This window comes from Drosophila novamexicana, unplaced genomic scaffold (assembly GCF_003285875.2).
Source record: "Drosophila novamexicana strain 15010-1031.04,08,12 unplaced genomic scaffold, DnovRS2.1 tig00000009-arrow-pilon, whole genome shotgun sequence".
NCBI classification, from domain to species: Eukaryota; Metazoa; Arthropoda; class Insecta; order Diptera; family Drosophilidae; genus Drosophila; species Drosophila novamexicana.
In genome coordinates, this window is record NW_020824766.1 from 282,997 (window position 1) to 300,705 (window position 17,709).

Below are 17,709 nucleotides of genomic sequence, written 5' to 3' on the forward strand. Positions count from 1 at the left end.
CATTTAGAATTCCCAACAAGTTTAAGTTGCGAGCCAGTATAACGCCTGGGTGAAGCGAACTTTATCTTAGAATGTTAGAGTCTTATCTTTGACTTATATGCAATATCGAACTCCGAAAAGCCTGTCAATTTGATGCAAAGAAACTATTACATTTAAAATACAGTATATTGGAATCATAAATAAAACATATTTAAAAACGATTATTTTTCGCTAATACTTATAATAACATATTTGCATTAACTCATCTGTTGTTTTATGTTCTGTAACTTAAACTTACTTTGTCTCACAGTCGTTTTTATTTCTCTCTCTCTCTGTGTCTCTCTCTCACTCTCACTCTCACTCTCACTCTCTCGCTCTCTCATTTACTCTTACTATCATCTGGTATATATCTTAACTTAGCTCGTAAATATGGCCCCTCTATGCGATTCTCATACATTTAAGTAAGCCTTACAGACCTTGTAGTTTTTCTTAGTCATTTTTTGCTACTTGTGCATGTTTATTTGTGAATACGTGTAAGTGAGAAATTATGTTATTGGGAATACATATATATAGTTCCTTTATTAGCAGTCTTTTTTTACCTTATATACCCGCACATACATATACCTATATCCACATGCATGGGTATACTTAGGTACCACACAAATTTAAGTTCCTTGCGAAGTGGCAAGCCCTTAAGCTAATGTGTGCCCATTTCACATTTATGCGTAACTGCGCTTATGCTGCGCCTCAGCTCATTAGCAAACGCCAGACGCAGGGGACAAAGAAGGTAGGACAAACGCTCCGTTAACAAAGAGCGTGAGCGTCGGGGGGAGTGGCGGGAGGGTGAGCAGCAGGCGAGTAAGCACTTGCAACTGCAGCTTCAGAGCTGTGACTGCGGCTGCATCTGCAATTTTCACTTGCACTTTGCTGCTGGCAGTTGAGTTAATTTTATTTGCAAAATAAAGCGAAACAAACTTTAAATGGAGTCAAATGCCAATACACACACGCACACACACACACACTGTTACAAGGGGGGCAGGGGCGGGCAGAGGCCAGACGTCTGCAGAACAAAGATTGCACACACAGCAGCAGCAGCAACAGCAACAAAACGAACAAAAAAAGTTCAAACGCCAGACAAGGATGCACCAAAGTGCAAAGGCAGAGAGCAAGCGACCAACGACCGTACGAACGAACGTATGTAGAGGGGGGAGAAACGGCAGAGCACTCGACGCAGCAGACGGCGACGACGACGTCGTCGTTGCTGAGCCAGTGCTTCAAAAGCGGAAAGCAAAAAGGATTGAACAACAGCCAGCAGCAGCAGCAAGGGCAGAGAGAGAGAGAGAGAGAGAGAGCGAGAGCGAGATGGAATGAGAGAGCGGGGAGTTAGAACGAAAGAGAGGCGGGTGCAGTCAAAACAGCAGGAGGCAATGGCGACGCACGTGAAGACGCAGCAAAGCACACGCATGGCACACACACACGTATATGTACTGACTGAAATAAGAACAAGTGCATTGACACTTTATAGCGATGACGACGACGCGACGACTGCAAAGGGTGAAGCACCAGTGCGACGACGCTGGCAGCGCTGCATTTTGATAGCAGCGCGCTGTAAATATGCAAAGAAACAAGAACAACACAAGATGAAGCAGGCGCAGAAGAGTAAAGCATAAAGGGATTGATCCAGAGTACTTGCGGCCAGGCACACACACGCAGCTGATCAGCCAGTGTGAGAGTGAGTGCGACAGCGACAGCCCGAATGAGAGCAGTGCGAGCGAGATGCAAGAGTGAGAGGGCATGCCCAAAAACTGGCGATCGTTGCACTGTGCACAACAGCAACAACAGAGCTTTAATTCGTTATTTTCTTTTTATTTGCTGGTGTTGTTGTTGCTTTTATTTTTGTTTGCGGAGCCTTGGCTGGAGCCGGTAGCTGATTATGAGATTGCAAAACGAGTCGCTCATTATGAGCGTGCTCATAATGTTTGTTTGCCCCACGATGACGTTGCCAAACAGCGAAAGCGCCCAGCAAAAAAGTCAAGAATGAAATGCGAACACCAACAACAAGCTGAACAAGAACAACAACAACAACAACAACAACAGCAAAGATCACTGACGACGAGGCGACGATGCGGCGAGGCGGCGATCAACGACGACGTTTATAGTTCAACGCACCGTCAGGGCGTGCTCCCTGCTGGCATCGTTAGCGGTAGCCATTGGCCAGTGCCCCGCAGACGCCGCTCGGCTCTGGGGCTCCTTGCGGAGGAAGAAATCACTCAGCCGCCGGCTGCAGCGCGCGCTGCAATTCTTCCATTGTCGGTCATTGATCGTGCGTGCTCATAATGAAGCCAACGACTTGCTGGCTCTTTCATTAACTACACGACCTGATCATGTTCTGATCTTATTATGTTGACAGACAGAAACAGAGACAATGATAGGGTGACAGGCAGAGAGAGAGAGAGATGGGGAAGATACTACTGACAATCATAAATCATAAAGATCCTTAACTAGTTTGATCTTCAAAATATGCATTTTTAAGAAGAACTCTTAATCTGTATTTACAAATCTTACAGCTTATTAAGTTGACACTCTGTTAGAGAAATAACGAACCGGAAAGAGAGTGAGAGACATAGATAGAGTAAGAGATCATAAATCATAATGATCTTTAACTAGATAGATCTTAAAAGAAAAGAACTCGACTTCTTTTTCCGCGTTCTTAACTAACTCTAAAGCTTTTTTTTATCATATTCTACGAATGAGCCGTAAAGTCTTAAAGAATTGTATAATTGATGACTCAATTTAATGACTGAGCGCAGCTAAACGATCTTATTATAAACTGAATAATAGAGATAGAGCGAGATGATGTTGCCACCCACAACGTAAAATCATAAATCATAAGGATTCTTAATTAGACTGATATTCAGCGCGATATTCAGCTGATCATATCAAATGCTGTGATTTGATCGTTGATAACAGCTAAAAGATCAATTTTGTGCACTGAGCAGCTACTCGTGTTGATCTTGTTGTGATCTTTTTGAGATCAGAATAATAGCTTGGCGAGATAATTGATCTTACTCATTTGACGCTGCTAACTAAATAGAGATAGATAGAGTTGAAAATGTAACATACAAATCATAAGGATTCTTAATGAAACTGATCCTCAGACCGATCGTAGCTGGTCATATAATATCAAATTGATCGCTGATAACAGCTAAACGATCAATTTTGTGCACTGATCAGCTACTCGTGTTGATCTTGTTGTATCCATCCATATGTAGTCGCAGAGCGACTCCCACGCCCTGGGCACAAGATCGCTGGGGAGATCAGGCTACTGGCTTGGCGAGATCATTGATCTTACCTACATGGCGCTGCTAATCTGTATTGTTAAACTAAACTAAATAATAAAGATAGAGATGAGGTTAGAACCCACAAATCATAGGGATTCTTAATTAGACTGATCCTCAGAGCGATCATAGCTGATCATATAATATCAAATTGATCGCTGATAACAGCTAAACGATCAATTTTGTGCACTAATCAGCTACTCGTGTTGATCTTGTTGTATCCATCCATAAGTAGTCGTAGAGCGACACCCACGCCCTGGGCACAAGATCGTTGGGGAGATCGGGCTACTGGCTTGGCGAGATCATTGATCTTACTTACTTGGCGCTGCTAATTTGTATTGTTAAACTAAACTAAATAATAAAGATGAGGTTAGAACCCACAAATCATAGGGATTCTTAATAAGACTGATCCTCAGAGCGATCGTAGCTGATCATATAATATCAAATTGATCGCTGATAACAGCTAAACGATCAATTTTGTGCACTGAGCAGCTATTCGTGTTGATCTTGTTGTATTCATCCATATGTAGTCGCAGAGCGACACCCACGCCCTGGCCACAAGATCGCTGGGGAGATCGGGCTACTGGCTTGGCGAGATCATTGATCTTACCTACTTGGCGCTGCTAATTTGTATTGTTAAACTAAACTAAATAATAAAGATGAGGTTAGAACCCACAAATCATAGGGATTCTTAATAAGACTGATCCTCAGAGCGATCGTAGCTGATCATATAATATCAAATTGATCGCTGATAACAGCTAAACGATCAATTTTGTGCACTGAGCAGCTATTCGTGTTGATCTTGTTGTATTCATCCATATGTAGTCGCAGAGCGACACCCACGCCCTGGCCACAAGATCGCTGGGGAGATCGGGCTACTGGCTTGGCGAGATCATTGATCTTACCTACTTGGCGCTGCTAATTTGTATTATTAATTCAATCAATCACAGCCGGCGCGCACCCTAACGATCCGATCGCAGCATGGATCGACAGCGAGCATTGATCTCACACATGCCTATATGTATATGTATATATATATATAGTATATATATCTCGTCTCGGTCATGCTCTCTCTGGCGATTGGCATTTCACAAATGCGCGCCGTTCTAGTTTTTCGCTGTCGATGTGAATTTTTGATGTTGTCGGCTGATTCGCAATTTCGACTTGCCGGCCTCTTGGCTAATTTAATTGTTTGCCTTTTCATTAGGCGCCCGGGAGCTGGGCCTTCGATGTGGCCCATGGAAACATTTATAGCACACAAATGCGCGCCTCTCGCTCGGCTTTTAATTCGCTAATTGCTAATGCGACCAACGCTTATCAAATTGGAGCATCGCATCGCAAGCATTTATTTACCTCGACTTTATATTCTTCTCTCTTCTATTTTTTTTGTTTTTTTGGCTACTGTCTGATGTCTTAGAGCTGCCTTTGCCGTTGTTTGTTTTAATTTAGCTACACATTTTAGTTCAAATATTTGATAAGCAGCCGACGAGGCTGGCATTTGCGTAACTTTCGGCATTACTCATACGCCCTGTTAGCCCCTTTGGCCCGTTTGCCCCTCAACTTGTTTACACTCTGAATTGCTTCCGCTCGCTAAAATACTTTTCTAATTTTATTTGCTCTACACAATTTGTGGTGTATCTGAATGTCTAATTAACATTCGCATAGCCGTATTCGCATTATGGCTAATTTGTTTGACGCTTTTTGCATTACGAATTTTTAACTTTTGCACAAATTTAATTGTGATTTTGAGCTACAACGAAAATCAAGTTCAATAAACGCTTAACGAGCGCTGCGGAGGCGTCGCTTATAATTGTTTTGACTTTACTTGTATTTTATTAAACTTTGCACTGAGCACAGTTTATTGGGATTTCAATGCATTTAAATTATTATCATTATTGGTTTTGGTAGATAGCTTGATTGGGAGAATGAGTCGAGAGATTAAACAAAAATAAAACTTATTTTAATCACTTTTATTGTATATTCTAAGCAAACACAAATATTTATAAGAATTATTTAGAATTTAAATAAACTAAATATGGGAACCAGCTGAAGTTCTGGACCTAATTTTCAGCTCTTATTCAGCTGCTGTCCAGGCCTTTGATAACTTTCCCTTATAATATTTCTCATCAACATATGTGCACTTTATGTAGCCCTAAACTAATCGAATAAGCATAAAGTTGCCCTAATTTCTGATATCTATAAAAAATTCCTGTTTGAGCACAAAGTGGGGCACACACACACACACGGTCGCAATCTCGAATGTTGCAAAGAGACAAAACTAACTCACTTTTCAGCTGGCACAGCACTCGACACCCGCTGCAGTTGTTGGTTGTGGCAACGCCTCCGCATTGCAACCAAAGTGAATGCAACTTTTAACACCTCCCATTGGGGCATGCCACAGCAGGGGAATGGGAATGGGAATGGGAATGTGACTGGGAGTGGGACAGGGACGCGGTCGGGGTCATGTAGGGGGGCAGCAGCGCCAACGGCAGCCAACTGTATTTTTTATCTAATTAGGTAGTCAAAATATACAAAAAGAGAACGCGCCGTGTTTATAAGCATGCATGTGTGTGTGTGTGTGTGTGTGTAATCTAAACTGTGTCACTAAACAAAAATCTGGCGGGGCACAGAGGAGACAGAGGAGAGAGGAGCAGCAGCAGCAACCGCTCAACTTTGCGCCCAGAAAATTGTGTCAAACAGATAAAAGTGTTGATGGAGATGGCATGCGGGGTGGAACCGGAGTGGATGCGGGGCGGAGCAGCTAGTGGAGCCACTCCGGCCACTCCTTTGGGGGCCAGATCAGAGAAACAGCAGCTATGATTCTAACCTCAATTCTCTTGCGCTTGATGTGTTTACTGGAGAAAACTGGCCCGAAAATTGTGGAGCATTTGAATAATTTGACCAGAATGCAATAAAAAACAAACAAAAGCAGTGAAAAGCACGCAAGAAAGGCTATCCACAGCAGACCGAAGACTAAATACCCTTTTAAGGCTTCAAGGAGTTTATACGCAAAACTTTTATTATCCACGTTTCTTCCAATAGAAGCTATATATATAATAATGTATATGTAATAATGATATAATGTAAATGTTATATTTTCTTAGATATCTTTTATATTAAAACATATTTAAACACATTTTATATATAGCTTCATATAGAGCTATATCATATAGCTGTTCGATTTTGATAGGATTTTGGTCATATGTAAGAAGCTCTGAAATGCAAAGACAACTGGGATAAGATATAAAAAAAGGAAGATTACTAAACAATCAATTTTCGATTATTCCTAGGCAGCTAAATTATATAGATCCGATTTTATATAGAAACAGAAGGAAGTACAGACGAACATGTCTACTAATACATACATTCCCTCTTAGCGTCACCAACTCCGTAACCGAGTTGAAATACCCTTTGCGAGGGTATAAAATGAAGTGAGATAAAAAGCGGCTAAAAAGCCACTGTCCAAAGTAGGCGGCAGCGTTGATTTAAATGGCACCCAAAAAGTCAGTTATGGAACGAGAAGGCAAACACAACAGGCAGAGAGAGAGAGAGGGACGGAGAGGGGGAGGGGGGAGAAGAGACAGACGACGGACCGAGAGATGGACAACTATTCAAATTGAGGTCATTCATCCCGCTTCGTTGAGCGCGCTTAAGTGAATTATATGTACGTAGTTGTAGATACTCAAACATGTATCTGAAAGATACATATGCGAGCTAACCCATAGCTCTGGCTATGGCTGTGTGTGTAGCAGTAGTTATGTGTCGCCAGCGGAGCTCGGTAACTTTTTGAATGGGCATTAAAACTATTTTTGTCAGCCACGCAGGCGGGGAGTGCAAGAGGGGGAGTTGATGAGAGAGGGGTCACAGATGTGTGCCAGCAAGCATTTACACCTCTTCAGAAAAAAGATGAAAATAAAAAAACAACAGCACTCAACCCATTTACTGTGGGGCGAAAGCCTTTCTCCATGCCAGTGCTAAGCGGCTTAGCTTTTGGATTTGCATAATGAACACGTTAATTGCTGACAATATAAGCATTGCTGATTGACTGTCTGACTGATTGACTGACTGATTGATCGAATGTATCTAAACGATCGTTCAACGCCCTCCCAGCTGATATCATCATCATCATCGTCATCAGGCTCATCATCATCATCGCACGCACTTTACATAAATATTCTGTATTTTGATTTCCTACGTTTTCTTCAATTCGTATTCGATTTTGGACTCTTGTCTGTCTGTCTGTCTGACGGTCTGTCTGTCGGCCTGCCTCTAACTCTTTTGGGGCGTCGTTTCATTTGCTTTTCATATGGGAGTAGGTCAGTTCAAAATTTGCATATGCCTTGACTGATTTTGATTTCTTGCTGATTTTTTATTCATATTCGCTCTGGCTCTTTGCCCCGCCCCGCCCAGTTGCATTTATTGCCCGATTTAGGCAACAAATGCCAACACTTGCCACCCGCCCGCCCTCCAAGCGCCCTCCATGCGTCCATTTCAAATACACAACACGTGGCACAAGGGGCAACTAAGGCGATTAGCCGCAGACTCTGGCAATTTGTTTGGCTTTGGTTTCGCTTGATTTGGCCCAAATGAATGCCAAATTTTTGGCTCTTTGTGTTCGCTTCGATTGCGGCTTTTGTTCAAATGCTGCGTGGGACCTGATTTTCGATTTTCGACTTTCGGCCATAAGTTTATGCAAAAAGGTCGCCAAGTGACCGAAAAGCCACAAAATCAACTTCAAGCGATTGTCAATGAACAATGGACACAGGCCCAAGGGAATCACAATTGTGGCTTATTACATTCTATATAAACGGAATACCTGCACTTAAGCTTTAAGCACTTCAGCATTGTTGGCCAACTAACTGGCTAACAAATAAAGCTTAAAAGTTCAACAGCTACTTTTGTATCTTATCTTCGATTAGCAAACTCCTCTTCTGCTACTCAATAATATTCTTATAGTATTAGGTGCGCTTGTATACCCTTACAGAGTGTAATACGACACCTATGGGTACATTTACATTTTCTTTATTTTGATATAGTTCTGTTGAATTGATTTAGTACAGGTTTCTATAGACTCTATAAAGCATATGTCTATCTAAGTATCTCTAAATTTCTTGAATAGTATTAACATTTGAATACCTATATTAAGCTTTCTGTATATCCAAATTAATCTGTTCGTCGAATCGGTCGCCATATAATCTGTCAGTCATATCGGACATCTATCTCATATAGTCGCTTTCCACGGAAAAATCGTGCTACTATCTTATGTTTGTAGCTCTCAAATCGTCCCAACACAGTTAAGGAATAGAATTATAGACTTTTCTTCGAACAACTTTCTTTGTTTTAGTAAAAATCAGTTCATTTCTGTATAGCTGTACAAATAGCGCACTATCAACTGATAAATCACTTAAACTATGTGAATTATAGTGTTATCCATTGGAGTGTTCAGGCAGGTCAACAGCTAAATCAATAGTTCTATCTGTGAGTTGTGTGCCACATCTAAGCTATCTATAAACGCAAAGCTATAAAATGCCAAAGGCAGCCTTTGAGCAGCCATCAGTTAAGATTCTTTCGCGTCGAAGACTATAACAGAACCCCAACTCAGATGCAGCTAGGTGAGGCCTTTTATTCAGTTACGAGTCCCGATTGCCAGTCTCAAGAGTTCTCCTGCGGCAGTTATCCAGCTCTGCCTGCTGCTGTGCGCCAGCCAGGCTCTGGCTCAGCTTGGGCCTGCGGTGACGTGCAACCTGGACGGCTTTTGCTTCTGCACGGGCCATCAGGTGGGCGATTTGGTGCCGGACTGCAAGGACTGCAGCGCCTACTACAAGTGCGGTGCGAGCAGCATTCAGCACGAGCTGTGCCCGCCCGGACTTGTATTCGATGTCCAGCTGCGAGCCTGTGCGCCGGGCAAGTGTCCGCGCGTGGATGGCGAGTGCTCCACGTCAACCTTCTCGCCGCCGCCGCCGGATGACTGTCAGAATCCGGAGGTGCAATGCGCCTTCCATGGCCAGATAATTCCACATGCCGAGCATTGCCGCTTCTTCTGGACCTGCGTGGAGGACTGTCCGCGGCTGGGCTTCTGTGAGATTGGCAAGTGGTTCGATCGCAAGCATTTCGTTTGTGATTTTCCCAGTAATGTGCGCAACTGCCCCGCGGGCAGGGACTAAAACGTCGAACAATTAAAGCCTGGGCCCAAACAAGTGCAAAAGAAAAGACTTTTAACCAGGGCTGCAGACGCGCAAATAAATAAACAATGGTTCGGTTCTCTGCTAAAATTAACTCATTTGTATTGAGGTTCGGTTCGTGAAGTGGGTGTTGCACATGCTTGAAAGCAGGGTTTGAACCAGCATGTGGTTCAAATCGTGTTTTATAGTAGATTTTCACTTACTTTTACTGAATTATTGCAATTTGGAAATATCTTCGATACGGCCTTCTTTCAAACTCTATGACAAATATGGTGAGATAAATGTATCTCAATTTTGCAGTTGGTTTTCCTCAGAAGATTTGTTCTTTTCTTTTTCGGTTCGTATCTCGGCTCAGCTGTTGTTTTCTTTATTTTTTGTGATTTGGTTTTGGGTTCGGTTCACGGCAAAAAGTAAATGTGAATTGCGTGCTCGAACCGTTTCGGTTCAAACTGGTTGGTTGCCTTGCTTTTAACGCTCATTAAATTGCAATTGGCGGCATGAATAGGCAACAACAACAACAACCACAACAACAACCACAACAACAACAATAGCAACAACTTTGCGTTAATGTACGCAAATTGCTTGACACAATTTTTATTTGCGAGTGGGCGGTTGGGCGTTGGGCGGGGCGGCTGCTGCGTGTTCGTGTGTGTGTGTGTGTGTTTTTTTTTTCTATTATTGCTACCTCGTTGTGTTTATTGTTGTTGTTGTTGTTGTTGTTGATGTTGACGCTGGCAAGCAACAAATTTAGCACGCAACTAACAATTTTTAGCTGCTCCAGATACAACAACTGCCACCGACACACACACACACACACACACAAACACATCGACACACCTTGACGCAAGCAAACGCAAACAAATGCTAGAAAAAAAAAATTTTTGCTCGAGCGCACCGAAGCTGAAATACCCTAACAGACCCTTCTTTCTCTACCCTTTTGCGAAATTTAAAAAACAAAAATAGAGGAATGGTTTTTTGAACAATTTTTATTGGAATGGCGCTCAAATGGGTTGGATTAAAAAAAATTGCGTATAAAAACAAAAAATTTTGATAAAAAAAATATTTTAAGAAATAAAAAGTTGGCAAAATTAATAAAGCTTATATCGAAAGGTTCGAGTCTCTAGAAGATATAGGAAAAACTATATTTAATGATAGGTATGAAAAATTTCTCTACTTTCTTAAATTTCTTTCTATGAACTGCACACCTAACATTAACAAGCGCTTAAATTATATGTTTTATAAAAGTCAAAGGTTATTTAGATATAAAAATATTTGAATTAGTTGTCAAATGGGGTTGCATAGCTGAAGCTATGCTGAAGCCCGCGTAGCAAGCATAGAAAAGCAGCAACAAAAAACAAAAAAAAACTAAAAAAAATGAAGAAGCAAACTTTCACCCAAGTAAGCCGCAGCATTTTGGACAATTTCGTAACTGGGTAAACACACGGACTGACTGACACACACACACACACACACACACACACACACACACACACATGCTGGCAAATGTCTAGTGCATAAAGTGCAGCACGGCGACAACAACAAAAGCAGCAGCAACAACAGCGACAGGTGAATGAACGACCTCAAACGAGGTCAGCAGCAACTGCGGGCCAAATTATGCCGTTGGGTTGTGGGGCCAGGGCAGCGGCCGGAACCGGGGGCCGAGCCCCAGCCCGAGCCCATTCAAGCGCACAATAAAGCCAAAAAAAAAAAACTAAAGAAAAATCAACTATATGCAGTATGATTATGTGAATACTTTGTTGCTGTTGTTGTTGCTGTTGTCGGGCAGTTGATGGCTGGCTGCTTGGCTGGCAGTTGGCTTCAGTTTCGGATTGAGCTTCGCATGCTAATGGCCAACCACATGCCGGTCAACAGTGTGCAACATTTGGGCCACTTTACGGCTGCCGATTCACATTTCTGTGACCCAAATCCTGGCCTGGCACACACCGCGTCGCAGATGGATGTGCGCTGAATGGATGCTGTGAATTCAAACAAGTTAGTCCCTATCTGCACGCCTTCCCTCTCCATCTCTTCCTCCCCCTCTCTGACTCTATATCATTGAAGCCATTTGGCTGCACTAAATCACTTAAGATGCTTTCAGCAGGCAAAGAAGTTTAGGCTTAGTCTTATTTATGTGACTGCTCCGACCTGGACTCTGTGTGTATAATGGATGATGTTGACCTGCACAGTTTGTCGAGAGTGCCAGAGAGTGGGCGTCTAGTGCGGCCTGTGGATGGCCTGTGGGTGGTGGGTGGCTGTCAGGTGACTGGCTAAAATGTGGAGCAGCCTGTCTAAGCCGGCACGGCTGAATAGCTAATGCCGTAGATTATGGCCGGGAAAAGCAGCGAGCGCAACAAATTATTTATGTGAGCCACAATGAAATGTGGCATTTGTATAGTTTTTGTGGATAAATATTTGTTTGGATTGATTTTGTTAAGGCACTGGATAAGACTCCACTTTAACTGTAGCAAATAAGTTCTTTATGAGAGCCGCAAAGGACTTTGGCATAAACATTGCCTTTAAATCGAACCGAACCTTAAGTCGGACTAGTTGGCAGCTTGAACTGAAACAAATTTAAAAAGTTGTGGTTCAAATTAATTTATTAAATTTTTAAGAATATTATTGCAATGTTGTTTAGATTTAGGCATTGCGATAATCACCCTTTTCCTTACTTTCGTTTTTAAAATCCAAATTTATTTTTTACTATTTAATGTTTTACTTAATAAACATACAAAATTGTAAATTGCTGCAGGGTTTGAACCGGCGACTTTCCATCTGTTTGTCAGCTTCTATGCTATGTATTTAGAATTGAACTAGGTTTGCGGCTCTAATCTAAGAAACATCTAGTAAAAATGTGTGAATCAATTTTCAAACCAAAAGCTGAGCTTATCGATGAACGGAACCGAACCTTCCGACTGGTTCGCTGGTTCAAACCGTGAAGCGGCTTGTTACATTTGTTGCCTGTAAAACTTGAATCATTTTGCTTAGTTTCGAACTGTAACAACCTATGTGCGAATCACTTTGCGATACTTTGCTGCTGCTTGCCTGGGCATTGAGCTGCTCCACTTATTGACAGCTTTATGAGGCTCTCGAGTGGCCAATCTAGCCTTCGGCTCCAAGTCAATAAAAATATCTGCACAAAAGTAGCGATCAACAAGCTGGCGAGAGCGGGCGCTAGGCAAACAAATCGTGCAGCTGGCAGCGTCGGCGCAATGAGCTGCTAATTGAAGACACCTTAAAAGTAATAATACAAAAATAAACAGAGCAGAGCGCCCGCCACAAACAATTACCAGAGTTGAAGGTGTATGCAGCAACAATGTGCAGCTATTGTGTGTGTGTGTGTGTGTGTGTCTAGTTATTATGTCATAATTAATTTACGAGCTGTGACAATTAACGAGATGAGCAGCTGATGCAAAGCGTGACTGCAGCACAGCGCACACAAGGCCGGCGCTAAAAAAGTGGCCCACAGATGTGGGTCAATGCGTTGGCCAATCCCAAACGATCAGCTGCCGCTCTGCTCGCTTCTCGCTTCTCGCGTCTCGTCTCTCGCCTTTCACTGCCCACGCGCATTTTGAGTTTTCCGGGCGCACGCTGCGTATGCGCAATTTCTTTCGCCTGGCTTTGGCTTGAGCAAGGTCTTAGCCTACTCGCTGACCACTTTGCACAACTCGAACAGATATCGCCGCGCGCCGTTTCGTCATAAGTGCAACAACAAACATGTGTAAAAGATACAAAAGTATCTTTTGGATTGTCTGTTGCTGTTGCTGTCGTTGAAACGGACGCCGCCGCCGGCTGTGGCGAATAACACAGCAGCAATAACAATAACAATAACAAAAACAAAAACAAAAACAAAAGCAAGACAAAGCACGCACACAACAAAATCAGACAGTTTTTTATATTGAGCACAGTGGGTCAATGTCCCACTGATAAAGTGAGCGTCGCCAGCGCCAGAGCCAGAGCCAGAGCCAGTTGCTGCTGCCACCAGTTGAGAGCCAGCAGCAACTGGAGCAGCAGCCGGCTGCGTCGTCGCCGCCGGCTGCCAAAAGGCAAATGCGATTTTAATTAATAAAATATGCTGTGTATTTGGTTGCACAAAAGAAATTTCACGTTTACATTTTTGCAATTTGTTTCGTTTGTCTCTGCTGAAAACTAAAACGTCAAGCTAATGAACATTTTTTTTTTAGAAAAATGCTAAAAAATTATGATATTTATTTTGTATTTTCGTTTTTGAGCGGAAGCAACAACAATTTGCTGTCTGCCAAGTTAAATTTTGGTACAAATTTGCCAGTTGAGCTGCTACAAGAATTTTGTTGCCCATTTGCTATAAATGATACAGTGGGTGCGTCCGTCTGTCTGTGTGTGCGTGTGTTTGCTTTAGATTTATGCGTGTGCCACTTTTATTGTGTGACATTTTGGCTAAGATTTAAATATAAATTGCTTTAGAAGCTAATAAATGGGTTTCCATTGTGTGTGACGCAAACTTTAAATGACAAAACTAGCAACGTGTTGCTATGTACGAGTAATATAAATTTAAGTTAATGTTGCCTAATATGTTGATTATGGCGCATAAATAAAATAAGTGTGCGTTTTAGTTGAAAACAAATATTAAAATAACGCCTCTTAAAAGTATGCTACATAACAATTGCTGCTTGTAAACTGCTGTAAACTTGCGACGCTGAAAAGTATGCAACACTTTATTATATAACATATGTTGGGCAGCAATTGTTAAGTATAAACATTTTAGTATAGCATACTTTTGCGCTGTTAAGGTATTTAGCTGTAAATTATATTCATGCTGCATACCTTGCGGCTGCTTTGATATACTTGGCGCTTTAATTTGAATTTGAAAGCCAACTGACAATTCTCTCTCGCTTTCTTGCAGCTGTGCGTTATGGTCGCGTACCCAAGCGTTCACGTGAGCTGAACGGTGCGGCAGCAGCAGCAGCCGCTGCAACAGCATCAGCAGCCAGCGCGCCCCTAAATGTGGATGAAACCAGTGCCAATAATTTGCATACAAATCTAATACAGCAACAACAGCAACAACAACAGCAGCAGCAGCAGCCGCATGCGAGCAGCGTGCAGCGCGTAAATACACCAAGTACACCACAAACGCCACAAATGTGTTCGATAGCCTCGTCGCCATCGGAGCTGGGCGGTTGCAATAGTGCCAACAACAACAACAACAGCAACAACAATAGCGGCAACAATAACAGCAATGCAACAGCTGTAGTTGTGGGCAACCATCATCAGCAATTGGTCAGCATGGGCAGCAGCGGGGACATGGCCATGACCCAGGTGGGCATGTGCCATCCGCACGATCATCACGACAGCCTCGCCGGCACCGCCAACGAGCTGACCGTCTACGATGTGATCATGTGCGTCTCGCAGGCGCATCGCCTCAATTGCTCCTACACCGAGGAGCTGACACGCGAGCTGATGCGACGTCCAGTGACGGTGCCACAGAACGGGGTAAGGGCCGCATCAAATTCAAATATGTCTGTCCGATTAACAGGCGATTCATATACTCCTTTGCAGATTGTCACCACGGTGGCGGAGAGCCTGGAGTTTCAAAAGATCTGGCTGTGGCAGCAGTTCTCGGCTCGCGTCACGCCCGGCGTGCAGCGGATTGTGGAGTTCGCGAAACGCGTACCCGGCTTCTGTGATTTCACCCAGGACGACCAACTGATACTCATCAAGCTGGGCTTCTTTGAGGTGTGGCTGACGCATGTTGCCCGCCTGATCAATGATACGACGCTGACGCTGGACGATGGCGCATATCTGACCCGACAGCAGCTCGAGATACTCTACGATGTAAGTGAGAAAACGCCAGAGCGACGTGCTGCCCTGGTAGACGTGCTTTTAATAGGCCAAATGCTTTATTTCCGATAGATTGCTCCTTTCGGCGGCATATGATATGGAAGTCCAACTTTTCAAGCTTCCCATTAAAAAACTAGATTTATATCTTTATATATATCCAATGAGGATAAGCTTTTATTCATGTAGTATTCAAATGCATAGTTTAGCAAGAATAATTTCATTTTATATTTTTATTTTAAGTTCGTTACGATAAGGCTTAGATCTCGTTTAGTTGTCATCGACTTGGCTAATACGATCTTCCATTTGCAGTCGGATTTTGTGAACGCCCTGCTGAACTTTGCCAACACGCTGAACGCATATGGGTTGAGCGACACAGAGATTGGTCTGTTCTCCGCGATGGTGCTGCTGGCATCGGATCGGACGGGCCTCAGTGAGCCGAAGGTGATTGCCCGTGCCCGGGAGCTGGTGGCGGAGGCGTTGCGTGTTCAGATCCTGCGCTCGCGAGCGGGCTCGACGCAGGCGCTGCAGCTGATGCCGGCGCTGGAGGCTAAAATACCGGAGCTGCGCTCACTGGGCGCCAAACACTTCTCACATCTCGACTGGCTGCGAATGAACTGGACCAAGCTGCGCCTGCCGCCGCTCTTTGCCGAGATCTTCGACATACCCAAGGCGGACGACGAGCTGTAGACCCCACAAATGTTCTACAATCTGTATGTTTAAGTAATTAGCGTTTAACGAAGAGTTGGCAGCATTAGACACAACTATCCGACATTAAAGCAAAAGGCAACCAATTTATCAGATACAAGATACAAGATACAGATACATAGTTAACTACAACTACAACTACAACTAAAACTAATGTAATGCATTAAATATTTATCAATGTTGAAGGCGTTCGCAAACATTTTATGCAAACACACACCAACACACACAGCCACACACTCACACACACACGCACACCTGCGATTATAGACTTTGAGATACTTTTAACTGAGAAATGTTTTTGTTAATTTTGAAATCATTCTAAAGCAGCTTGAGCACTAGCCGTACATACTCCATGCGCAACATAAGATTTATTTATTTCATTGTCAAGCTCATGAAATCATGCCCTACAAATCGAACAAACCTAGATCCCAAGATCCCGCTTCCAACACGATCCCCACATTATTTGCAACTTTTCAAAGAAACAAAAAAAAACTCGACTGAAGTGCGAGCGTTCAAGTTCGAAAAGTACTGTTTACTTTCTAAAAAAAAAATAATAATAATATTAATAATACTTACTGTATAATTAAAGAACTACTTATAAATATATCAAATATATACATATACATAAAAAAAATATATATATATATATATACTATGTAAACCTAGAGTTATCTAGTGTAGTTCAAGCAAAAAGACCCAATTTTCTTTGCTCGTTTATTGTATCTGCGTGTAAATAAATTTTAAATTAATTTTTAACATTTAACAACGGCCACGCCCTGATTATTATTTCTTTAAGTTGCTAAAATGATGCTCTTTCGCGGACCGAAAATGATTTCCCTGCGGAAAGTGTTAACCGACGACGGCCTCAGACGTCGCCATCATTCGAAAAGTGTTCATAATACTTATATTCGTTTAAAAGATATCGCATAAACTTAAGTGCTTCATTTGTATAACTTGGAACAATCAAATAATTTGATGAATTTTTGAATAGATTGGTGCTAAATTTTGTGTATTACGTTTCAAAACCGAATACATAGTTCAAGTAAAAACAAATCATATATAGATAATTACTATATATCTTCAAAACTCTAAAGCTCTTCATTAATTGTTGAATTTATATAGAAGATTTTGTAAATTTTATTAGTATGAACAAAAAATCATATTATAGTAAATATATATATAGAGGTAGCTGCGCTCAAGACCTAAATGCGAGAATTGGCGTAGCGACCGTTTTATGCTCCATGTGTACCTTTCGCTTATTCAACTAGAATATGTATCTAAAGAAATATATAACATTTGCAATATCTTAGTAAATTCTCCACTAAATGTTCTAGCTGCAGCTTATATCCAGGATCTATTCACTATCCGATATCCAAATTGAGAACCAGTGTAAAAGCCAGTGCGCATATTGAAAACTTTGTGAATGTAGCATTAATATTTGATTTGTAATAATACAATGCATAATTAAATTATACAATTATATATACGATATATGTAACTCATAGATACACTTTTTTACCTACTGTAGCTTTGATTACATTTTTCAATGATGTGTCAAATTTTAAATGGTAATTACGGTTAGTACAACATGCATCAAATACTCTCCACAAAACGCATTAATAAACTCAACAAAAAACGAAGATAATGTCAAAGAACAAACGTCGACTTCCTACTATTATAATGTATCTGTC

General features: G+C 42.1%; 1 protein-coding gene across 1 annotated transcript in view; it reads left to right on the forward strand.

Moving 5' to 3' along the window:
* LOC115768647 (ecdysone-induced protein 78C) overlaps positions 1 to 16,161 on the forward strand; it is a 40,322-nt gene extending 24,161 nt beyond the window's left edge. The window contains 3 exon segments of the mRNA XM_030713322.1: positions 14,379 to 14,965; positions 15,032 to 15,307; positions 15,623 to 16,161. Of these exon segments, the coding sequence (XP_030569182.1) occupies positions 14,379 to 14,965; positions 15,032 to 15,307; positions 15,623 to 16,000 (1,241 nt within the window). The 3' untranslated portion in view covers positions 16,001 to 16,161.
* The last annotated feature ends 1,548 nt before the right edge of the window (positions 16,162 to 17,709 follow it).